Here is a 27,067-nt window from a genome sequence, read left to right as displayed (position 1 = left end):
TAATTTTTACCCCTACGCTATCCAACGCTTTCCCTACTGTTGCACTCTCTGGAGTGGGAATAGTAATTATTACCACTACGCTATCCAACGCTTTCCCTACTGTTGCACTCTCTGGAGTGGGAATAGTAATTTTTACCCCTATGCTATCCAGTGCTTTCCCTACTTTTGCACTCTCTGGAGTTGGAATAGTAATTTTTATCCCTACGCTATCCAACGCTTTCCCTACTGTTGCAGTTTCTGGAGTGGGAATAGTAATTTTTACCCCTACGCTATCCAACGCTTTCCCTACTGTTGCATTCTCTGGAGTGGGAATAATAATTTTTATCCCTACGCTATCTAGCGCTTTCCCTACTGTTGCACTCTCTGGAGTGGGAATAGTAATTTTTACCCCTACGCTATCCAACGCTTTCCCTACTGTTGCACTCTCTGGAGTGGGAATAGTAATTTTTACCCCTACGCTATCCAACGCTTTCCCTACTGTTGCACTCTCTGGTGTGGGAATAGTAATTTTTACCCCTACGCTATCCAACGCTTTCCCTACTGTTGCACTCTCTGGAATGGGAATAGTAATTTTTACCCCTATGCTATCCAGCGCTTTCTCTAATTTTGCACTCTCTGGAGTTGGAATAGTAATTTTTATCCCTACGCTATCCAACGCTTTCCCTACTGTTGCAGTTTCTGGAGTGGGAATAGTAATTTTTACCCCTACGCTATCCAACGCTTTCCCTACTGTTGCATTCTCTGGAGTGGGAATAATAATTTTTACCCCTACGCTATCTAGCGCTTTCCCTACTGTTGCACTCTCTGGAGTTGGAATAGTAATTTTTACATCTACGCTATCCAACGCTTTCCCTACTGTTGCACTCTCTGGAGTGGGAATAGTAATTTTTACCCCTACGCTATCCAAAGCTTTTACTACTGTTGCACTCACTGGAGTGGTAATAGTAAATTTGACCCTTTCCACTATCCTACGGTAAAAATATTGTATATTTTTTAATCAATATTACGTTTATATATATATATATATTAATATATATATATATATGTATTAACAAATCAATTTGTATGTTTTTTTTACTTACATTAATTATTTAATAATTTTAAGGTTATTTAAGTATTTTAAGTATGTTTAAGTTAAATATATTTATTATTTCATTAATTTTTAATTAATTTAAAGCATTTTAAAAAATCGATATTTTGACTAACCATATTTTTTACATCGATATTTTTGATTCAATATTTTTGTACTTACCTGTTTGGAGATTGGAGGTCAATATTTTGGTATTCTATATTTTTACCTCGATATTTTAGTAGGTCGATATTTTGGCATTCTATATTATGTCAGTGATCCCTATTTGTGGTGACATCATTGGGTTGCTGTGAGCGTGGTTGCACATACTCTACACTTGTGCCTTGGAGATAATCCTGGCTGCTCGTGCCAAGCTACTAAGGGGGTGAGCAGGGGTATCTCAGACGGTGTCCGTACGTAGCCTAAGGTTGAAACAAGAGGTCCGCATCTTGCACCTGGTAACAGCAGTGTGGGACAGGGACTCCTACCTCCAGCATTTGGTGGTGGCGGTGAGGGATAAGGACCCCCACTTCCAACAAGTAGTAATAGAATGTTATCAAGTATTCAATGAAAACAAAATTCGAAAACCTCCACGTCATATTTGGGCAGATTTGCACGACTGTATTCAAGCAATTAATTATGCAACATCCCAAGAACTTTAATTCCAAATTATGTGTCCTCTGTTATTCTTTGTGAAATTAATATAAATAGAAACAGTAATTTGTGAATTCACATGAACATTACCTCTATCAAGCAATCCATATTCTGTTTGGAAGACTCCAATGAGTTTTGCATAGCCGGGACATACTTGAGAATTAATGAATGACTTCAAGGCCTCACCCCAAAGTTCAGGCCCGCCTGGCTTCATCTTGTAGCTGACCAACTCATAGACTCCTCCTGGAGGAAAACATTCACAAAGTGACAACTTAAATACCATATTTTTTCAGAAAACCCCAAATGCAGTTCATTCAAACACAATCTAATAAAAGGTCCCATCTGAATACAAATTCATAACAATTGTTTTTTGTAACTCCAGCTTCTTGTAGCTGCATTACACTTGCCTGTTGACTCCAATTTTGTACCAGGTGTATAGTAAAAGCAGCTGGCCTAGTTCAACAAATTGTATTGCATTTCATAATATATTGAGTAGGTGGCGGCCAGCACCGAATAACAAGCGTCAGGGACTCCATACCTACTTCCCACTAAGGCTGAGCTACAGACAAAGGCACAGAATAAAGCAGAGTGGCCGATAATGCTGCCAGTATGTGCCCCTGAGGTTGTAATCTATAACTGTGCAGTCCTTCCGAGAATTGGGGCAAGGATTTGTAGGTCCGTGCAAAATGGCCTCTCTGTGTTTCTGACTGAGACAGCACTCCAGGTGATCTATATCCATAATGGGACCTGCGTTATGTGTGCCCACCTATGGGACATAACTGTTTGCGGTGGCTTGGGGGGAGCTTTAACCACTGAGGTCAAGCCAAAGCAAATACTCTGCTTCTAACAAGGAAGGACAGAGAATACGATCTTGCTTACTGGAAGCGGCACACTCGTCTGTTTCCCTGCCTGCTGTCAATTGAGCAAGGAAACAGATGGATTGCTTTCAGACACAGGGAGCTGCATATTTAGCAGCTCCCTGTGTCTGAAAGCAATGCCGACTCCCACGGGAGGCAGAGAGCCGGCAGGGACTGTGGGGGCCTTTAGGGTCCACCAGCGGTCCTAATAGAGAATGGGTTCCCTGAAACAGGACCAGGCCCAGGGGTACTGGGTCCCTGGAGCTGAACTCGACCCTGGGAGTCCCCCTCTCCCATTTTTAAAAAGCCGTGCCCCCGGGGTATGGGGTTCCAAGGACTGATGTCGGCCAGAGGAGGGGTGCCAGGCTGCCCCCTCCCCCATTAGAAATATATATTTTGTAAAAGGCCAGGCCCGAAGGATGGTGTCCATTGTGCCGAGATCAGCCCAAGGAGGGGGGCACGCATCCTCCCTCCCCTATTATCATTTTTCTTTTAAAAGGCTGAAATCGGCCCGAGGACATGGGCCGCGCAGCCCCCTCCCATAATACATTTTTTTTTTTTTTTTTTAAAAAGGCCTGTCTCCGGGGGATGGGGTCCCAGGTGGTGAAATCAGACTGGGGAAGGGAGTCGCGCAGCACCCCTGCCCTAATGAAACTCTGGCCTCGGGGGAAGTCACTGGAGACCCTGCCCTCTTTCTCAACCACTCTGCACAGGGCCCTCCTGGTGCACAACTTGTTGGGGGATGAAGTCCATTTGGCTGGCGAGGATCCTTAGGGGCCAGGAACCCCTCGTATTACCTCCAGTAAGTCCCACACAACAGGATTGCTGAGAGGACATCGTAGGCCTGCCCTCTTTCCCCACCACTCTGCAAAGTTCCTCCTGGCGCACTACTGGTTGGGGATGAAGTCCCCTTGGATGTCGAGGGTCCTTGGGGGCCAGAAACACCTTCTGTGGCCTCCAGTAAGTACCACACAGATGGAATGAAGAAAGATATTTGGAGGCCCTGCCACCTTTCTCCACCACGGCAAACTGACGGTCCCCTGTAGGTAGTTTTAGTTTCCATAGGCAAAGTATTTTTTGTTTATTTTAATAATTTCTGTCTCTTGATATAGCGCACAACTCACTCCGGATTACTATGCCGGTACTGTGCTTATCAGGCAAGCTGAGAAACATTCTAAAACAATAAGGTTTTCAACATCGTCTTAAAACTTATGAAATCTGGGCAGGTATTAAGAGGGAGTTTGTTCCAGTAGTTTGGGGCTGTGTAAGAATAGTATCTGCCCCCGCATCTTGAGGTGTGGATCCTTGGGATCTGCAAGAACGCTTTGTTAGTGAGTACATATATATGTCAGACAGCAAAGTTTGAAAACATCCATCTATCTGATAGGCAACCAGTGAAGCTTCCTTAAAATAGGAGTAGAGGATGACTGTGTCAATAAATTGCAGATCAATCAATCAATCAACAACATTTATATAGCGCACTACTCACCCGGAGGGTCTCAAGGCGCTTGGGGGAGGGGGGGTCTGCTACTGCTCGAACAGCCAGGTCTTGAGCTGCTTCCTGAAGGCGAGGTGGTCTTGGGTCAGGCGGAGGTGTGTCGGGAGGGAGTTCCAGGTCTTGGCGGCCAGGAAGGAGAAGGACCTTCCTCCTGTGGTGGTTCTTCGGATGCGGGGGACAGCGGCGAGGGCGAGGCTGGTCGATCGAAGCTGGCGAGTGGGGGTGTAGAAGTTGAGGCGGCTGTTGAGGTATCCTGGGCCTTGGTTGTACAGGGCTCTGTGTGCGTGGGCGAGGAGATGGAAGGTGATTCTCTTGTTGACTGGGAGCCAGTGCATGTCTCTCATGTGTCCGGAGATGTGGCTGTGTCGGGGGATGTAGAGGATGAGTCTTGCTGAGGCGTTCTGGATCCGCTGGAGTCTCTTCTGGAGCTTGGCGGTGGTTCCGGCGTAGAGGGAATTGCCGTAGTCCAGTCGGCTGGTAATGAGGGCTTGGGTGACCGTCTTCCTGGTCTCGGTGGGGATCCACCGGAAGATCTTACGCAGCATGCGTAGGATGTTGAAGCAAGTCGCGGAGATGGCTTTGACTTGTCTGGTCATGGAGAGGGAGGAGTCCAGGATGAATCCCAGGTTGCGTGCGTGGTCTGTTGGTTTGGGTGCGCAGCCCAGGGCGGGGGGCCACCAGGAGTCGTCCCAGACGGAGGGCGAGGAGCCCAGGATGAGAACTTCCGTCTTGTCTGAGTTCAGTTTCAGGCGGCTGTTCATCCACTCGGCTACGTCTTTCATCCCTTTGTGTAGGTTGGTTCTGGCGGTGGCGGGGTCATTGGTGAGGGAGAGGATCAGCTGGGTGTCGTCGGCGTAGGAGATGATGTTGAGGTTGCGTTGTCGTGCGATGGCCGCCAGGGGGCTCATGTAGACGTTGAAGAGGGTGGGGCTGAGCGATGAGCCTTGAGGGACGCCGCAGATGACTTCGGTGGCTTCTGATCTGAACGGGGGTAGGCGGACTCTCTGAGTCCTTCCGGCGAGGAAGGAGATGATCCATTCTAGTGCCTTCTCCTGGATTCCGGCGTTGCTGAGGCGCTGCACTAGGGTGCGGTGGCAGATGGTGTCGAACGCCGCAGAGAGGTCCAGGAGGATGAGGGCCGCTGTTTCCCCGTTGTCCAGTAGGGCTCGGATGTCGTCCGTGGCTGCGATGAGGGCGGTCTCGGTGCTGTGGTTGGCCCGGAAGCCAGACTGCGAGAGGTTGAGGGATCCGTTCGTCTTGAGAAAGGCGGCCAGCTGCTTGTTTACGGTCTTCTCGATGACTTTGGCCGGAAACAGGAGGAGCGAGATGGGGTGGTAGTTTTTGAGATCGGTGGGGTCCGCTGATGGTTTCTTCAGTAGAGCGCTGAGTTCGGCGTGCTTCCAGCTCTCTGGGAAGATGGCGGTGTCAAAGGAGGTGTTGATGATGTCCCGCAGATGGGGTGCGATGACAGCGTCAGCTTTGTTGAAGACGTGGTGAGGGCAGGGGTCGGTTGGAGATCCGGAGTGGATGGAGTTCATCATATGGATGGTGTCTTCGGTGCTGATCGGGGTCCAGGCGCAGACGGAGGTGGTGGGGGGCTTTGGTGCGGTCGTGGGGAGCGTCGGTTGTGTGCTGAAGCTGTTGTGTATGTCTGCAATCTTGTTGTGGAAGTAGGAGGCGAGGGAGTTGCAGAGGTCTTGAGATGGGGTGATGTCGTTGTTTCCGGCGTTGGGGTTGGAGAGCTCTTTGACGATGTTGAAGAGTTCCTTGCTGTTGTGTGCCTTGTTGTCCAGTCGTGCCTTGAATGCAGTTTTCTTGGTGGCGTGGATCAGTTGGTGGTGTTTTCGGGTGGCGAGCTTGAAGGTGGTCATGTTGTCTGGTGTCGGGTCTTTGCGCCATGCTTTCTCGAGGGCTCGGCAGTTCTTCTCGGAGCTCTTTAGTTCGTCGGTGAACCAGGATGCTTTCTTGCTGCCGGATCTGCTGGGAGGGGTCCTCAGTGGGGCGAGGTCGTCTGTGCAGTTGCTGATCCACTTCGTGAGGTTGTTGGCGGCCTGGCTGGGGTTCGCTGAGCTGGTGGGTGGGTGCTGGTTCAGGGATGCGGTGAGCTGGTCGGCTGTGATCTTATTCCAGCTTCTGCGTGCAACCTGTTGCTGGTGGTGGTGGATCGTGGTTCTTCTGAAGCTGAAGTGGACGCAGCTGTGGTCCGTCCAGTGGAGTCCGGTGGCATGGCTGAAGACGATGTCCTTGCTGGATGAGAAGACGGCGTCAAGTGTGTGTCCGGCGTAGTGGGTGGGGGAGGTCACCAGCTGCTTGAGACCGAGGTTGGTGAGGTTGTCCAGCAGGGTGGCGGTGTTGCGGTCATTGTTGTTCTCCAAGTGGAAGTTGAGGTCCCCGAGGAGGATGTAGTCAGCGGAGGGGAGGGCGTGCGGGCTGATGAAGTCGGCGATGTCTTCGCTGAATTGTGTCCGAGGTCCCGGGGGTCTGTAGATGAGGGTGCCTCTGAGGGTGGTCTTGGGGTCGGTGTGGATCTGGAAGTGCAGGTGTTCAGCGGATGTGAGGGTGTCGTCGGTGTTGGTCGTGATGCAGATGGTGTTCCTGTGGATGATGGCGATGCCTCCTCCCGTCTGGTTGGTGCAGTCCCTCCGGGTGATCTTGTATCCGTCCAGGATGGTGATGGCGATGTCAGGTGCTGAGGAGGCGTTCATCCAGGTTTCCGTGAGGAAGGCAACGTCTGGAGAAGTGGTGTTGAGGATGTTCCAGAGTTCGATGGTGTGTCTGTGGACGGAGCGTGTGTTGAGTAGGATGCACTTCAGGTGGTGGCTGCTGGTGTTCGGCTTGTTGGGTGCTGGTGTGGTGCAGGTCCGGTTGCATGTGAACTTGCACGAGTGGCAGCAGAAGGGTCCGTGGGTGCGTCTTGGGGTGGCTCGGTAGCATCCCAGGGATGGGCCGGTGTTGTGTGCGTTGAGTTCGGTGGTGTCGTAGGTCCGGCGGGTGGGCTGGTGTCTTCGGGGGCCAGGGGTCCTGGCACTGGGCGCGGTCCAGGCGCGGACGGGCGCAGACGGGCTTACCTTTGGCGCTCATTTGGTGCTCCCTCTGCGCGCGTCCGCTGCGCGGTCGCTCAGGGGGCATCATAAGTAAGGAGCCGGGAGGGCGGGTCAGCTGGGTGGCGGGAGCGGGGCGGCCAATGGGCAGTAGGGGGGCGGAGTCACCGGGGGTCTGTGGCGGGAAGGAGGTCCGCGGGCGGCTCAGCGGCGGCTGTATTCTACACTACTTGCAACTTGGTCAGCAGGGAATAATTTTCTGCTACCCTGCTGACCAAGTAGGGTGTTTTCATAGTCCAGGCAACTGGTTATAAGAGCCTCAACAAGGGTTTTCCTAGAAGTGTTCAGTAGCCAAGGGGAAACTTTTTTAGAAGCTGCATTGTGGCAAAATCAAATGCCACATGTGGCATTGACCTTATCTTTCATAGACATTGATTGATCGATTTTCACTCCAAGGTTTTTCACCACCTGCTTAGGTGCAGGGGCTAGGCTAAGTTCTGCAGGCCACCAGTCCGCTGACCATATCTCATTGGCTTGCCAAATAACATGATCTCCGCCTTGTTTCTGTTTAATTGGAGACAGTTATTATTCATCCAAAGTAGGATTTCCCTCATGCAGCCTGCAAACTTATCTTTCACTTCATCTGGAACAGGGCTAAAGGAGATGAGAAGCGGTGTCATCTGCATATGACACAATCTCCACTCTGCAAAATCTTACAATTTGAGCAAGTGGCGCTACGTACATATGAAAGAGTGTTGGTATGATCCCTGGGGCATAACCTTGTTGGTATGCATCAGCCTTAACTTTAAGGGGCCTAGACAAACCTTTTGTGAGCGGTTGTCCAGGGAGTCCCTAAACCAATGTAGCACTCTGCCATGGAGCCCTGCCTCATGTAATCTGTGGATTATGATGGAATGGTAGGCTGTGCCGAAGGCTGCCAATAGATCCAGAACCACAAACATAATCAGTGTTCCTGTGTCTAGAGAGAGTCTGACGTTATCAATGACTGCCAGCAGTGTGGACTTAGTGCTGTATAGCTCTCTAAAGCTTTATTGAGAGGGGTCTAATAGCTTGTGCTCTTCAAAAAAGGATACAAGCTGTTTATTAATACAGTTTTATAGCGCTTTTGCGAGCAGAGGTAGCAGTGAAATCGGTCTGTAGTTAGAGAGGACATTGGGGTCTGCTGCGGGTTTTTTAAAGAAGCGGAGATACTTGGGCACACTTCCATTCATTAGGCACTTTAGCTGTAGCTAGTCAAAGATTGAACATTTCCTTCAGTACTGGTGACAGATAGGTGGCTAGGCTGACAACTATTCTAGGAGGGTACAGGTCTTGGGGAGATCCTGATTTCATGTGGGCGAGCATTTCCTGCAAAAGATCCACAGAGCAAAGTTCAAAATCATTCAAGTCAACTATGGTGTTTGGGTGAAGATGACTTAAGTCAGGTTCCAATTTAGATTGCTTCAGACAGACTGATAAGTTCTTATAAATTGTGCAAAGCTAAGTCATCACAAAGAACTTGAGAGGCCACTATAGTGGATGTGAAGGCACATAGTTTTGTGGAGGTATTCAGTGCTTTATATAATTCCTTTTTGGACACTGTTTGCTTAAGTGTTTCCAGATCTCCTAATGGTTGGGTCACCCCTGAGTCATTGGGGTTTTTGGCGTGGTATTTGGAATTGCTCAACAGTAATAACTTAAAAGAAGTTAAACATGAGGCGCAATGAAATCAATTAGAGCCTGATTGAAGTCTTTACTGGCACCAGGTGGGTGATCAATCAAGACCCTTCTCCACACTTCTGTATCCGAGAGCATGATTTAAAAAAAATCCATATCTCTAACTAGCTTCAGCATCGGCTGTTGACTAACTCAACCTTTAAAGAATCATGCAAGACCATAGCGATACCACCACCCAGATGCTCTGTCCTATCTGATTTGACTAGTGAGTAATGTCCTGGTATGGCTAATGATATACAGGGAACAGCTGCATTACAAAGCCAAGTTTCCGTAAAAAACATAGCTTAGGACAGAGCGAAGAGATAAGATCCCACATTTCTATGGCATGCTTAGGCATAGACCTAATATTCCAGTATAGGCTATTTATCCTATTGTTTTAACAATAACTGTGGCACCTTTTGATGAATTCTCACAAAATTATCAAAACTAATTTGCCACTCAGTTCTGGTGCTGTGTTGAAGAGTGCTTTGTCAAGCATGGGCCAAGAAAAAGAGGGGTTCCGGAAATGCATTTTTCCCATACAATTTTCCATAGGGATTTAAGACGCAATTACAACCTGATCTGCTGGACGGAATTACACCAAATTTGGCAGAAAGCTAGATCCTGGTCCAGAAAGAGTGCTTTTTGTGATTTGTGTAAATTTGTTTAGTAGTTTTGAAGTTATTAAAGAAAAAAATATATAGATATCTAGGGACGCGAACACTGGATTTGCTGAGGGAAATTTGCGGATTCGTGCTCTACCAGCAATGCCATGATTGACTGGCCACAACCTGAGAGATAGGTTGTGACCAACATTTTAGACATGGGGGAACAGTCGCCAGATGTGATAACTTACAAAAAATGGAATAGAATTGGTTAGAGTAGAGGTACCCTGACCCCATGTATGCAATATAGGGGTGCATGCGGGACCCATTGTTAAAAAGTATAGGGTTTATAAGTATTTATTTCCACGTGCAGAAATTGGCATATCGGCCACAACCCTGAGATAGTTCCCCTTATGAAATCATGGCAGATTTGTGAATTCAGTTGTAAATTAAAAAAAAAATTAATCCACTCAGGGACTCACTCACTCACAGATACTCACTTACAGACACTTGGATACCTACTTACATACCCACACAGACCCACACCCACTCATGGACCCACTCAGACACTCACACACCCACTCATAGACCCACTCATGCACGTACTAACAGACCCACTTATACACCCAGACACATAGCGACTGATACCCAGAGACATCCACTCAGAGATCTACTCAGATATTCATATACTTACTCACAGACCCATTCAGACACTCATGCTCACATGCTCACTGACAGACCCACTTACATAGCATCTGACAGACCTACTCAGACACTCATGCAAGCAATGATAGACCTACTCAGACACTCATGTACCCACTCACATACTCACACACCCACTCACCAACCCTCTTACAGACTCACACCCACTGGCAGACCTACTCAGACAGTCATACACCCACTCACAGACTCACTTACCCACTTACAAAGTTGTAACCACCTCTTTAGATAACAGGGAATGGTCGCTGTTTGTGAGAATTTACAAAAAATGGAATAGAAGTGGTTAGAGTAGAGGTACCCTGACCCCATCGGTGCAATATAAGGGACAGATGATTTAAATGAAATGTACTTATATGTATTTTGTTTCCAAATGCAGGAATTTGCAGATCTGCCCGACCCTCAGCACGGCCCCTCGTTTAAAATTGCAGGTCCTTCACAAATTCAGTTGCAAACCAAAAAATAATACATCCACTCAGTGGCCCACTCAGATACTAATGCACCCACTCACAGACACTAAGACACCCAGACACCTACTTACACACCCACACAGACACTCACACACTTGCTTGCAGACCCACTCACATCACAGACCCACTCAAATTCTCACACCCACTCACAGAACCACTTACTCAGCCACTCACAAACCAACTTACACACCCAGACAGATCCCCTCACACTCTGACTCTCACTCACACACCTATTCACACACCAACTTACACTCTCATGTACCCACTCACAGACCCACTGAGACACTCGCATTCCTACTCACAGACCCACTCAACAGACCCACTCACTCCCAGATTCACTCACACACTCACAAATCCACTGACAGACCCACTCATTCAAATCACACACACACTCAGAGACCCACTGAGACACTCACACACCTACTCACAGACCCCCTCATACTCTCAGGCACCCATGCAAAGACCCACTGAGACAATCATGCACCAACAGACCCACTCATATGCCCACTCACTGACCTACTAGACCTACTCAGACACACACACACCCACCGTCAGACCCACTCAAGACACAACCACACTCAGTCACAGACCCACTCAGAAACTCATGCACCCACTCACAAACTCACTCACACACACACTCACACATTCACACCCACTCACAGACCCACTCACACACACACTTACAGACCCACTCTCATACCCACTCACAGACTCACTCAGACACTCATGCACCCACTCACAAAGTTGCAGCCACCATTTTAGATAACAGGGAGCAGTAACTGGTTGTGAGAATTTATAAAATAAATTGAACAGAAGGGGTTATTGCTACTGTGCAATATAGGGGTGTATGAGGCATCCATGATTGAAAAGAAATGGATTTGTAAGTATTTTAATCAATGTGCAACATGGCCAATAATCGGTGGAGCTTTTTAGGCAGCTATAGAGGAGTTTTGGCTCTGGTTAACCCCCTCCGCCAGCACCTACCCAGCCGGACATTAGACATAGTTTTTCCTCATCTCTCTGTTATGTTTCCTTCCCTCCCCGCCTCCTTTTGTCCTTGTTATGTTATACTCTTCGAACTCCTGTTACTGTGTAACACTGTCTTTTCCATTGGTATTTTATGCTCCAGTAACAAATGTAATTTTGTAACTTGTTGTTCCTCATGTAAAGCAATCTGATACCTCCAGGTATAGCCAGTGCTATACAAAACACTTCAATTAAATAAATGTTCAGGAATTTGCAGATCCGTCTTGACCCTAAGCACAGCCTCCTTGTAAAATTTCAGAGGATTCATGAATTCAATCGTAAATTATAAAAAATACATCCACTCACTGACCCACTGAGATACTCAGACACCCACTCACAGACAATCAGACACCCATTCAAAAACCCATACAGACATTTTCACACCCACTTGCAGACCCACTCAGGCACTCACACACCCACTCACAGACCCACTCGCAGACTCATGCACCCACTCACAGACCAACTCACATGCTCACTCCCAGATCCACTCATACACTCACAAATCCACTGACAGACCAACTCATTCAAATCACACAAAGACCCACTGAGACAAACATGCACCAACAGACCCACTCACATGCCCACTCATAGACCTACTCAGACACACACACACCCACTGGCAGACCCACTCAAGACACTCACACACTCATTCACAGACCCACTCAGAAACTCTCGCACTGACTCACAAACCCACTCAGATACTCAAACACCCACTCACACACATTCACACCAACTCACAGACCTATTTACATACCCACTTACAGACTACTCTCATACCCGCTCACAGACTCACTCAGACACTCATGCACCCACTCTCAAAGTTGCAGCCACCATTTTAGATAACAGGGAGCAGTCACTGGTTGTGAGAATTTATAAAATACATTGAATAGAAGGGTTTACTCTAAAGGTACCCTGAACTCTTCTGTGCAATATAGGAGTGTATGAAGCATCCATGATTGAAAAGAAATGGACTTTAAAATATTTTATTCCATGTGCAGGAATTTGCAGATCTGTCATGACCCTAAGCGCTGCCGCCATTTAAAATCTCAGAGGATTCACAAATTCAATCGTAAATTATAAAAAAAATACATCCACTCACTGACCCACTGAGATACTCAGACACCAATTTACAGACTCTCAGACACCCACTCAAAAACCCACACAGACACTTTCACACCTACTCACAGACCCACTCAGCCACTCACATACCCACTCACAGACTCATTCACCCACTCTTATACCCACTCAGACACTCACACGCCCACTCACAGACCCTCTCATATACTCTCACATCCACCCACAGACCAAATCACACACCCAGACAGATCCATTCACACTATGACTCACACACCCAGACAGACCCAGACACTCACACCCCCTAACACACCTGCTCACACACTCACACACCCACTCACAGACCCTCTCATATACTCTCACACCCACCCACAGACCAACTTATACACCCAGACAGATCCATTCACACTCTGACTCAGATTCCCACTCACAGACCCACTCACAGTCTCATGCACCTACTCACAGACCCAGTCGGATACTCACACACGCACTCACAGACCCACTCACACACAGTCACAGATCCATTCATGCTCACACGCTCACTCCCAGATCCACTCACACACAAAACCACTGACACACCCTCTCATACAAATCATGCACCCACTCACAGAGACACTCAAACACCTACACAAAGACCCACTAACACTCTCAGACATCCACTCAAAGACCCACTGAGACACTCATGTACCCACTAATAAACCCACTCACATGCCCACTCAGAGACACACATACAGCCACTGACAGATCCACTCAGACACTCACACACCCATTCACAGACCCTCTCAGAAATACACACTCACAGACCCACTCAGACACTTACAGACCCACTCACACACTCTTACACCCACTCACAGACTCATTCAGACACTCATGCACCCACTCATAAAGTTGCAGCCACCATTTTAGAGAACGGGGAATAGTCAACGGTTGTGAGAATGTATTAAATACATTGAATAGAAAGGGTTAGTATAGAGGTACCCTGAACCCTTGTGTGCAATATAGGGCTGTATGAGGTATCCATGACTGAAAAGAAATGCACTTTTAAGTATTTTTTTCTATTGGTAGGAAATTGCAGATCTGTTGCGACCCTCATTGCAGGTCCCCATGTAAAATGCAAATTCAATCATAAATTATAAAAAAATACATCCACTCACTGACCCACTGAGATACTAATACACCCATTCATAGAAACTCAGACATCCAATCAAAAACCCACACAGACACTTTTACACCCACTCAACAGACCCACTCAGACACTCACACACCCACTCACATACCTACTCAAAGACTGACACACCCACTCACATACCCACTCACACACTCACACACCCACTCACAGAGCCACTCACATGCTCTCACACTCACTCACACACCCTTTCACAGTCTCAGGCACCCACTCAAAAACCTACTGACACATTCACACACCCACTAACAGACCCACTCACATACCCACTCATAGACCTGCTCAGACACTCACACAGCAACTGACAGCCCTACGCAGATACTCACAGAACCTCTCAGAAACTCATGTACCCACTCAGAGATCCACTCAGGAACTCACACGCACTGACAGACCCACTTACACACCCACTTACAGACCTACTCACACACTTTCTCACCTACTAACAACCTCACTCAGACAGCCATGTACCCAATCACAAAGTTGCAATCACCATTTTACTCACACCCACTCAGAGACCCACTGAGACATTCATATACCAACTCACAGATCCACTCCCACACTCACTCACAGACCCACTCATACACTCTTACACCTACTCACATACATACTCAGACACTCTCACACCCACTGAAAACCCCACTCAGACAGTCACAAGCCCACTCACAGTCCCAGTCAGACACTCACATACCCACTCACAGATCCACTCACAGACTCATGCACCCACTCCCATGCCCACTCAGACACTCACACACCCACTCACAGAGACTCAGACACCCACTCAAAAATACACACAGACACTTTCACACCCACTCACAGACCCACTCAGCCACTCACACACTGACTCACAGACCCACTTACAGACTCATGCTCCCACTCACAAACCCACTCAGACACTCACACACCCACTCACACCCACCCACATATCTCATATACTCTCACACCCACCCACAGACCAACTTATACACCCAGACAGATCCATTCACACTCTGACTCACACACCCCGACAGACCCACTCAGACACTCACACCCCCTAACAGACCTACTCACACACCCACTCACAGACCCTCTCATATACTCTCACACCCACCCACAGACCAACTTATACACCCAGACAGATCCATCACACTCTGACTCACACACCCAGACAGACCCACTCAGACACTCACACCCCCTAACAGACCTACTCACACACTCACACACCCACTCACAGACCCTCTCATATACTCTCACACCCACCCACAGACCAACTTATACACCCAGACAGATCCATCACACTCTGACTCACACACCCAGACAGACCCAAATCAGACACTCATGCCCACTCACAGACCCACTCACAGTCTCATGCACCTACTTACAGACCCACTCAGATACTCACAGAACCACTCACAGACCCACTCACACTCTCAGACACCCACTCAAAGACCCAGTGAGACACTCATGCACCCACTAATAAACCCACTCACATGCCCACTCAGAGACACACATACAATCTTTCAAGTTGTTAAGGAACACACCGTTGCCTTTCTCTGTGAAATTAACTCCATCACTTCTATATATATCGTCCATATCAAAGAGTGACGTTTTGTGGTACATAGAGCCCATGTTATGGTCTCTGACGAATGCAGAAACAGTTTTATTAACATGTTTCCTGGATTTGTCTATCTGTGGACATCATTTGTTTGACAATTCCATTTCTGCCTTTTGCAAATGGTGGAGAACACCAAGGCAGTGTGAGGAAAAAGTGCCATTAATTGACCATAGCTGTCATTGATTAGTATTTCTAGTCCTACCCCAGTAAGTGTGTCTTGGCCCTTGCCACCACAGTACACACTCATGCGGTATGGATATTGGCAATCCGAAATGCTTTCAACCAAAGGCAACAGTTGATGCCACTTTAATCCTCTCTGGCCAACGCAAGTAATGTCCGTATCAAGTAAACCCACTTCCTTGTCAACGCCACTCTTACTAGCACACTCATTGGCCCAAAACACAAAGCTGTGACCCATAATCCATACTCTAACCATTTTGAAGGCAAGGAAGAGTAGCACACAAGAGAAACCGAACGCTGAATGGGACAGTTTTCAAAATGGAAAGCAGTTAAAATGAAGAACGGCACCTTATTTAATAAAGAACATATTTGATTGGATGGTGTACTTACACAGGTACCAAAACTTAGGTAGTGATTTTGAGCAAATAGTATGTAGATCTGAAAAAAATAAAAAAGTTAAGCTGGTTGGAATATGCTTAGAATTCTACACAGTCAGCCACACCTGCTATAGTTCAGTTTGAAGGTAGTATGGTGCTCATAGAAAAAGGTATGAACTTCTAACCTAGTGCTAGCAGTCAGTGGTCTAAACATTGTTACTATGGACATGGAGCCAAAAGTGCTGAGGGGAAAGGAAGAAAATGAGAAGTAGAGTGGTATGGAAATATTGCTCATTAGGGAGTGCGTGGGTTGTAATTTAGTATATTTTGCATAGTAAAATATCCCTGCCATGCTTTAACAGAAGTTTATTAAGAGGGGTTTCAGGCTCTCATGTGGATTTGAGAATCTGCAGGTGAGTTACACCAGGGGTTGTGCTGAGCACTGCAGCTGATTTGTGAATCCACTCAAATCCACTACCAAATTGGGCTTCTCAACAAAGGGCTTCTTACAAAGGGGTAAACACAGTGGCCATTCAGAAGTAGTAAAATATGTAAGGAAAGTTGTAATTTGCTTTCAACATCAGCATAACTGAAAGCAGAGGGGGAAGAGTCGCCAGTAATGGTTTTTATGTACCACTCCTGTACGATTGAGTTCAGCTTATTACTGAAAAGAAATTGCAAGTGATACTGATAAACCGTTGGAGAACTGTAAAGACATTTCACAGGTATGTGAATTGGGGCGTACTTTTAAAAAGAATATCTATATAAGAAGGCATGAGTTTATATAAGGTGAATAACATACATAGGTTATACTCAGAAGTAAAAGGAAAATTGAAGGGAGGGTAGAAGATGATATTAAGAAAAAACATAGTAAACAACAAACGAGGGGAATATAAATGTCTGAGAAAAAAATTAGTTATTTTACTAAGCTCTACTGAATGCTTGTGTTTGGAAGTAGACGTAAGTGATTTCTTATAATTTGAAAGTATATGATTTCCACCTAAACACACACAGACACTGACACACTGAGAGGGATATCAATAAAATCATTTTCAAACATTTAGTCACCTACATACCTAGTTACATACCAGTACACTCCCTAATACAGCCAGTAAACAATCCATACAGCCACTTACATAAACATATACAGACTCCAAGATATAGTAAAACTTATTTAAATATGTACTCAAATACTGATACTCCTAGTCACCCATCCAGACAAGCAGACATTTAAACATGAGATGGGCATGCTAATTCAGAGCCTGTCTGTGTAGTTTTAATGCCATGTTAAAGTGCCATGTGTAACTCCTTGTCAAGCCACCCCACGCCTGTGCTAAGCCTTTTTTTGGCTATTTGGGGTAGTTTGTGCTTAGGCCCCTGTACATTTTTGTCCACATAAGGTATCCATGCCAAATTTGCGTCCTTTTCTTCCAGCATCATGAGAATTTTAAAGGGTTGGTGGATCTTCCTGGAGGGGACCCAGAAATTAGGCAACATACAGCTTTTTATTTTTAATGTCTGTTTTTTCCCCTGCAAATTGTATCAACAAAACGTTTGTGGTGCGGAAATCACCATCTTTGCAGATTCCAGAGACAGACAGACTTTTGTTAGAAAACCAACATTTTCTACACAGTTTTGACATTTTACTGGGACATAGCCTATTTGTGCTATTTTTTGTGCCTTCAATTTCCTTCCAGTTTGTGGTAGAAATGGGTGTGAAAGCAATAATGGATCCTGGAAAGGAATAGATTTCTGAAAAGTACACAAAATTCTGAATTCAGCAAGGGGTTATTTGTGTAGATCTTTCAAGGTTTTTTTTTTAATAGAAACCACCAGTTGTAAATATAAAATATTGAAAATGAGCTTTAAAAAACAGCCTTTTGTGCCAACATTTTCACTTGTAACTTCTTCTAAGTATGATACATTTTTGAAAGCATGATACTGTTACATTTGCTGGACCCCTCTGGTCATGGGGATTTATAGGATTTGTAGGTTCACCAAGAACACAAGGAACCCAGAGCCAATAACTGAGCTGAGTCTTGCAAAGGTTTTTCATTGTGTATTGTTTTTTTTTTTTTTTTTTTTTTGCTTGATTAGTTAAAATCTTTGCAAATAGATAACAAGAAATATTCCCCATTGTACACAATTAAATACAATTAAAACAGTTAAAAGCTGCATAATATAAAAACGATCATCAATTACATATTCCCGATTAATACATTATTCACATAGACTCTTTCGTCTCATTGTGTATTGGATATATAGCAATTCATTTTGTAAAATATAAAGAGTGAAAAATATGTACCAAGGAAACCTATATATTTCTGAAATGAGAACATACTATAGAGTTTAGAATCAGTGGTTATTTCCACATCTCCAAAACTGTGGGTACCCATACAAGCATGTGAATTAGAATTCATTTTTCAAAATGACTTCTATGTTTACAAATTGTCTTACATTTGGAAGGCAGAAATGCAAACAATGTCAGTTGATAAAAACTCTTGTTCTACTATTCTGTGTTCACCTAAGTCTCCCAATAAAAATATTACCTGCCTAGTGCCCACAACAGGAAACGGCTCAAAACGAAACATGGACACATCACATTTTTCAAGTGAAAACTGGGCCTTTTTTTGCAATGTCCTTAGCTGTGGATTTTGAACCGTAGCTCAGCCGGCACCTAGGGAGACCTAGCAAATCTATACATTTTTTAAAACTAGACCACCAGGGGAATGCATAATGGGGTGGCTTGTGTGGCTCTCACCAGGTTCTGTTACCCTGAATCCCTTCCAAACCTCAACCTTTGTCAAAAAAAACAAATTTCTGTGATGGAAGGTTTTGGAATCTGTGTGGATCCACAAACTTCCACACACTCAGAATTTCCCAAAGTCTCCTGAAAAAAATGGTACCTCACTTGTGTGGGTAGGCCCAGTGCCTGCGACAGGAAACAGCCGAAAACACACGTGGAGACTGACCCTTTTTTGCAATGTGCCTAGCTATGGATTTTGAACCCTAGCTCAGCCGGCACCTAGGGAAACTGAGCAAACCTATACTTCTTTGAAAACACAACACCCAGGGGAATCCAGGATGGGGTGACTTCTGTGGCTCTCACCAGGTTCTGTTACACAGAATCCCTTGCAAACCTCAAACTTTGTAAAAAAAGAAACAACACATTTTCCTCACATTTATGTGATGGAAAGTTCTGGAAACTGTGTTGATCATAAACTTCCTCTCACCCCGCATTTCTCAAAGTCTCCTGATAAAAATGGTACCTCACTTGTGTGAGTAGGTATTGTGCCCGCGACAGGAAACGGCCCAAAACACAACATGTTCACATCACATTTTTCCAGTGAAAACTGACCCTTTTTTTGCAATGTGCCTAGCTGTGGATTTTGAACCCTAGCTCAGCCGGTACCTAGGGGAACCTAGCAAACTTTTACATTTTTGAGAACTAGACACCTAGGGAAATCCCTGGTATATAGTGTGCTTTTTACTTCTACTGCCCCCATCTGCCCCACAGGGGGGGCAGAAAGACTGTTCCGAAGTATATTTGGGTGGGAGCATGGTCTTGCCCTTTGTAGGCAGCCCCCAACCCACTTGTATTTTTTTTTTTAAAACCTGGTGTCTAGTGCCCCTGCCCCTGCCCCCATGGGTAATTGGGGATAATACACCTCATTTTTCCCCTAGGGGAGGGCAGAATGTCTGTGGAGTTTGTCTGGGGGAGCATTGGCAGGCCAATTTAGGGCATCCCCTAACCCTAAATACTATTTAAAAAATCTCTGGAATCTAGTGTGCTTTCTGCCCCCGGGCAGAAAGACTGTTTCCAAATATATTTGGAAGGGGGCAGGTTCTCCCCCTTTGTGGGCAGCTCCCACCCCTCTTTTACAAAACAAAATAAAAAATCCCAGGTGTCTAGTGGGCTTACTGCCCCCAGGGGGCAGATTGGGGGAAATACCCCTGATTTGGGCCAGACAGTCTGTGGAGTTTGTTTCGGCAGCCCCAGCCCTAAATACAATAACAAAATAATTCCTGGCATCTAGTGTGCTTTCTGCCTCCCGGGGGGGGGGGGCAGAAAGACTAAATTTTCCCAAATTCTGTTGGGAGAGCAAAGACCCTTGCCCAAGGGGCCACACCCACCTCCCTGGTGGCTAGTGGTAGATCCCTGCTTGGGGATCGCCCTCCTGAGGTGAGCCCTAAGCATGGCTCCACTAGGGAGAGCTACCATTGGAAAGGGGAGATTCTCCACCTTCCAATATTACCTCTCCAGTCTTTCTACAGGAGATAGCCCCACAAGCACGTAGAAAGTGAAACTGAAATGAGCTTATCGGCTCATTTCAGTTCTGGTTTCACTGAACGGATGTCAGCGCGATGTGCGCACTGATCGACATTTCAGTGAAACAAACTAAATAGCCTCAGGAGCTGGGGAAGGGTGAAAGGAAATCCCTCTGGTGCCTGCCCCAGAGGGATTTCCTGTGCCATGTGGTCGGACACATTGGAGCCATCCAACGAACATGAGTACTTTTGCGTCAGATAACTCCGGCGCGTCTGATGCATGCAAGGAGTTAAACTAATCTTCTTGTACATATAAGTCAACCCTACGGTAGTACATACATAGCTCATAGGGTACGGTGCTATGTACTTAGAAGGTAAGACATTTACTCTCATGTATCAGTGATTTACACACACATTTACGGACCCATACACCAACTTATACATCTAGGATCCCAACCATATTGTGACTCACATAACTATTTACAAAAGGATAGAGCCACTCACACACGCAGTGAGAAAGAGACAGAGGAACTTATACATTCACTTACACACCGGCACAGCACTTATGGATCCAGCAGTTACTGACCCACTTACACACATACTAACATACCCCTACACTCACAAATGCAGCCAGTATGCAATCCATACTGCCAGTTACATTCATATAAACAGACCCATAAGACAACCAGTTACACACTGAGAAAGTTACTTGCACACCCAGTGACACTCTCACAGAGGAACTAATACACTCATTCAGATGTGTACTCAACTACGGACACTCCTAGTCACCCATCTAAACAAGTAGCCCTTTAAACATATTTCGGGTATACTATAACAGAGCTTGTGTTTGCAGTTTTACTGCCATGTCGACTTAGCATTTAAAACCCATTGCCAGGCCTTAAACTCCTCTTCTACTGCATATAAGCCAGCCCTAAGGGTGTCCTAGGGCAGGGTGCTATGTGCTTAAAAGGTAAGACATATACTTTCAAGTATGAGTGAGCTACACATGCACTTACAGACGGATACACCTACTTATACATCTAGTCTCCCACTCATTAAGTGACTCACATACCTATGTACAAAAGCATGGAGCCACTAACACACCCAGTCAGACAGTGACAGATGCAGTTACACATTCACTCACGCATACCCAAAGCACTCATGCACCAGCAGTAACAGAGCCAGTTGCATGCACAATTACATATCCCAGCGCTCACTAAGACAGGCAGTCAGCAATCCATACAGCCACTTACATATACAGTTAGAGACCCATAGAGTTACTTAGAGAGTCAGTCATACAGCAGCATAGTTACTTACACATCCAGTGACATACCCACAGAAGATCTGATACAATCACTCAGTTATTTAGTCAAGCACTATCACTCTTAGTCACCCATCCAAGTCACCCATCCAGACAAGCAGCTCTTTAAACATTTCTCAGGCCTGCTAGTCGAGAGTCTGTGTATGCAGTTTTACTACTAAGCCGACTGGGGTAGGCACACTTACCGGTTCTGGGGGACGAGGGGAGTCCTCTTCTGTCGCCGCCACTGCCAGGAGTCACTACATTGGTGGGATAGCGCCGCCGCCCCGGGACTGCAACTCTCGGTTGCCTCAGTGGCGGCGCTGCTTTTACACGCACCGCAAGCGCCAGGAGGCGCCCATAAACAGCGCACTGCTCGGCGTAGCAGGGGGAGGCACACTTACCGGTGCAGGAGGACGAGGGGAGTCCTCTTCTGTCGCCGCCACTGCCAGGAGTCACTACATTGCTGGGTTAGCGCCGCCGCCCCGGGACTGCAACTCCCGGTTGCCTCAGCGGCGGCGCTGCTTTTACACGCACCGCAAGCGCCAGGAGGCGCCCATAAACAGCGCTCTGCTCGGCGGAGCAGGGGGAGGCACACTTACCGGTGCTGGGGGACGAGTGGAGTCCTCTTCTGTCGCCGCCACCGCCAGGAGTCACTACATTGCTGGGATAGCGCCGCCGCCCCGGGACTGCAACTCCCGGTTGCCTCAGCGGCGGCGCTGCTTTTACACGCACCGCAAGCGCCAGGAGGAGCCCATAAACGGCGCTCTGCTCGGCGGAGCAGGGGGAGGCACTCTTACCGGTGCTGGGGGATGAGGGGAGTCCTCTTCTGTCGCCGCCACCGCCAGGAGTCACTACATTGCTGGGATAGCGCCGCCGCCCCGGGACTGCAACTCCCGGTTGCCTCAGCGGCGGCGCTGCTTTTACACGCACCGCAAGCGCAATGAGGCACCCATAAACAGCGCTCTGCTCGGCAGAGCAGGGGGAGGCACACTTACCGGTGCTGGGGGACGAGGGGAGTCCTCTTCTGTCACCGCCACCGCCAGGAGTCACTACATTGCTGGGATAGCGCCGCCGCCCCGGGACTGCAACTCCCGGTTGCCTCAGCGGCGGCGCTGCTTTTACACGCACCGCATGTGCCAGGAGGCGCCCATAAACAGCGCTCTGCTCGGCGGAGCAGGGGGAGGCACACTTAGCGGTGCTGGGGGACGAGGGGAGTCCTCTTCTGTCGCCGCCACGAGTCACTACATTGCTGGGATAGCGCCGCCGCCCCGGGACTGCAACTCCCGGTTGCCTCAGCGGCGGCGCTGCTTTTACACGCACCGCAAGCGCCAGGAGGCGCCCATAAACAGCGCTCTGCTCCGCTTCGCGGGACGCCGAGCGAAGCCCGGGCAAAGGGCGGGCCCTCTGTGGCCCTCAGAGGACTGAGGAGGACGGGACGGGGCCACCCCCTTTGGCTCTAGGTTATGAGGAGGTACAGAAAGACTTTTGCTTCCTTTTGTTTCTCCGCTTCTTGACTTTGCCTTTCTTAAGGATATATTCCCTTCCGAAGCATATTGTTTGCCGATAACCATTCTGTTACACCCAAAATCACACCATGACTCGCAAGGGGGTTAATATAACCAGCTCAAATATGTCTATTGCTAGAGAAGTCAATACAGGTGTATCTCCCCAGCCCACACAAACACTAGTCGCAGAGCATTCTCTTGCATGGTTAGATGATTTAAACACCCTGTGTAAAACCAAACATACTTTAGTGGAATCGCCGCTTCCTGATGATAGCCCCTGTGTGTCTCATGATATTGTTAGCCCCCTGCAACTCTTTCCATCAATCAAAACACCCAACATTGAAAACACTCAAAAGACAGCTTCCCCTTAATTTTCATCTGTTAAGTGGAAACGTAGTGGGATTAATCACATTGGGCATCAATCAAAATTCCAGAAATTGTGCTCAACCACCACAGTTCCAGTCAGCAATTCTCCCACGACTCTTGAGGCTGTCGAGACATTATCCATTCCAGCTTCTCCTCCACAGCGGGATTTATTATCCCTTATTGAACAACTGGTCAGTTCTAATATAACACCACTAATAGAAAAAATAAACATACTATGGGAAAGGCTGACTGGAATGGAGGAAACCATCAAATCGAACTTTCTAGCCATAAATGCAAAAAATGCTTTATAACACCTAACTGTTCCGACCCACCTACTACTCCCAATGACCCCAAGCCAGTTACGCAAGACAAAAGGGCTCCAATCCAATCAAAAGTCCCTAATGCACCAGCCCCAATAGCCCGTAAAACTTTTTTAAAACCTTTTTTGCCACAGATCACTGCTCCTAGAGCACAGTATAAAAAAGCTACCCCTATCCAACGCCCTCCGGAGGCAGCTCCTTTTGTACTCGTCCTCGCGGGAGTTCTATTACTTACACCTGGGAAAACCGAGAGACAGCATGATTTGCTGAATAATGTCAAATTTTGGTTGGCAAAAAATAGACCCTTGCCACCTAACCTTGAGGGTACAATAGTGAGTGTCAGAAGGGTGTGTTGGCTGGGTTCCCTCTCAAAAGACATTGATGGTGATCTAGTACTGGTTAGATTTAGGCAGAGAAACATCGTCCCATACCTGCGTACCTGTGCACCCCAAGTGGGTAACGGCCCAATCATCGTCTGGGATCTCCAAGATTTTTACCCTAGAATGCCATGCATCCCCACATCTAGCCTAAAGGTAGGCTGCAATATGATAATGGGCAGAGGACTCCATGTACCAAGCGGCCATAGCTTTCCCTCCTATACCAGACAGGAATCACCGTTTTATAGTCCCAAGTATTGGAACCCCTATTAATTACTGTTGATCTAAGCTTAACCTGTGAAAGGATCGCTAAAATTAAGACATTTATCCCCACGGGTTGGGGAAAAGTTATTTTCAACCTCATACATTATGTGTCATTGTATGTATGTTTTTACCTGTAACTAATTTTTACCTGTACGCTTTTATGATTTTAAACTAAAATCGAATAAAGCTATACTGATACTGATACTGATACTAAGCCGACTTGGCACTAAAAAAGCCTTGCCAAGCTTTAAACTCCCATTGTCTACAAATAAATGATCCCTACAGTAGGCTGTAGGTATCCCAGATGGCAAGGTACTATCAGCCTGATTCTTCAAGCTAAATTGCACTCGCAAAGGGCAAGATTCTCAGAATCTTGCCTTTTGCGAGTGCAATTTTTGCATTTGGGATTCATCATCCCAAATGCAAAATCCGCTATTAAAGAATTAGCACATTTGTGAAGAATAGCAAAAACTTAGAAAAAGGCATTTAAATGCATTTTTCTAAGTTGGACATGTGTGTGCGCAACACCAATGTAGATTACATTTCAGGGATGCTACAGGGTGTCCTTTGGACACCCCTGCACCCTTGAAATCGCATCCTTATTTGCGATTAGCTAATTGCTAATCGCAAATAAGGAATAACTCCCCATGCATACTGGCCCATAGGAATGCATGGGGAGTTATTCCTTATTTGCGATTAGCAATTTGCTAATCCCAAATAAGGAACATGTAGGAATCGCAATATTTTTTGCAATTCCTACATGAATACCGTTTTGCAAGTCCTTAATAGCGATTCCTTATGAATCGCTATTAGGGGCTCGCAAAACGGGAGAATGATGAATCAGGCTGTAAGTGCTTAGAAGTAAGACGTAGTTTGAGAGGGAGTACAGCTGTTACATTTAATACCTTTACAATAGAATGAAACACTGATAGGCTGAATAATATAGGCATTTAGTTGTTTCAGGAATATAATGTAATAGTTTTCCATATAAAGTGAAATGTGTTCTGCATTTGGTTTTCAGGTATCTACTTTTGTTCAAAGAGCATAATTTACGATGGCAAGAAAGGAACAGAGGAAAAAACTAAACGAAACCGTACTACCTGCAAAAAACTAAGAACAAAAAGGAGATGATGAACAGAACGTAGTGGGGAAAAAACAACTGCTGGTAAGAGCACTGAGTTTCTTAAAACAATATTTAGAAAAATTAGGAAAATAATGTCAGTAGAAAGAGAGCTTTTTTCTTGGTTTTTTCCCATCAAAAATAGACAGGATACTTAATCAAGAAGGTAACCGAAATGTAAAGAAGCAATTGCCTTCAGTGTTCAAGAAACATAATCTGGCAACTGGAAGCAAAAGAAAAAACCAACAGCGATGCTTCTTCACTGTATCCAAGAATGCACCCACAGGACATTTTTACAGTGACAAGCATGTGGCATGTGGCATTTCACACAATGAATAACCATTTCACTCAATTCTTTGCAGGCAGCTGGTATTGTAATGACTGCAGCTGATGATGGTTCTCCCAAGGCTGCTGCAGAGATGGACTGGGCTGCTGCACATGCTCTCTCCCACATCATCCAGTTGTAGACCCTTTCATGATTTTTTTGGGTGCTTCCACATGGAATACTTCTTTGCAGTCACCCTGGATAATTGCTCGCCGCCAATGCTGCACTGCACATATTTAGCAGTAACCTTTTTCTCTGAAGGTATTGTGAAATGCTTCCAGCCATCACTTTGTTTTCTTGCAGGTGCTGTAGCGTCGTCCTCATCCTCAATAGATTCTGGATGTTCATCCTGGACATAAGATGAAGCTTTATCCATTCTATCAAATTATTCACAAAAATGAACAAAAAACAGCGAACGAATGTTTCTGAAGCCTTGTTCTATATAGTTCACTTGAGAAATAACTGGTTTGGGGTGTGGTTTTACCTTTACATGGATGGGGTCCTAATATGCCAAATCAAAAGGCAAGGTTTGGGAGTGTCATTGAGTGAATTTGCAATTCCAGTCTGTAGATTTGCAAAGTTGCAAAACTCGTTAACCAACTAAAAGAGCTATAGGATGCCGCATATATACTTATAAATATGTTCACAATGATGTCCATAATCAAAGTAGAGGGATGTGCACATTTATAAATATTTATTAAACATTTTGGTGAATCTGCAATTTGCAGATACATTACACCGCACACCTTTTATCCAAGAGTAAGGTCTCAGTGGAGAGGCCAGTTCCCTTACGTACTCTACTACACTTACTTGCCATTTGAGTGAGAGGCTTGAAAGAAAAAGACAGTCTTTTTTAACACCCTAGTATGCACAGCAATTATCCAAGAAAGGAGTATCAGTGAAGATGCCCACATACTACTGTTTCCCTAGTCTGTTGCGAGAGTAGAGTGCAAAGCTCAGGGAGTGAAGCTTGGCGCATGAGTTTCATGCAATCTCGTGGGCATCTCGCAAAACCTGTATGGAAAATGACTTTGTATAGCACCATTCCTATATGTTTGTGTAGAGTGGAAATTTACTGGGCCTGCCACAAGGTGTTTTACGAACCCACAAGAGTCTTGTGAGATCGTATGGAGAGAGTGAAATGAAGAGTCAAGGCTCAA

General features: G+C 46.3%; 1 protein-coding gene across 2 annotated transcripts in view; it reads right to left on the bottom strand.

Annotated features, from left to right (window-relative positions):
• The window catches only part of LOC144819875 (protein NipSnap homolog 3B-like), a 414,627-nt gene that overhangs the window by 139,109 nt on the left and 248,451 nt on the right, over positions 1-27,067 (bottom strand). For both annotated transcript variants that reach the window (XM_078677599.1, XM_078677598.1), the window contains one exon: positions 1,814-1,966. In XM_078677599.1, coding sequence (XP_078533725.1) covers positions 1,814-1,966 — 153 coding nt within the window. The remainder of the gene's footprint in view (positions 1-1,813; positions 1,967-27,067) is intronic.

The sequence above is a fragment of the Lissotriton helveticus genome, chromosome 2_1, assembly GCF_964261635.1.
Source record: "Lissotriton helveticus chromosome 2_1, aLisHel1.1, whole genome shotgun sequence".
Taxonomy (NCBI): domain Eukaryota; kingdom Metazoa; phylum Chordata; class Amphibia; order Caudata; family Salamandridae; genus Lissotriton; species Lissotriton helveticus.
This window is presented reverse-complemented; position numbering and strand designations above follow the sequence as displayed.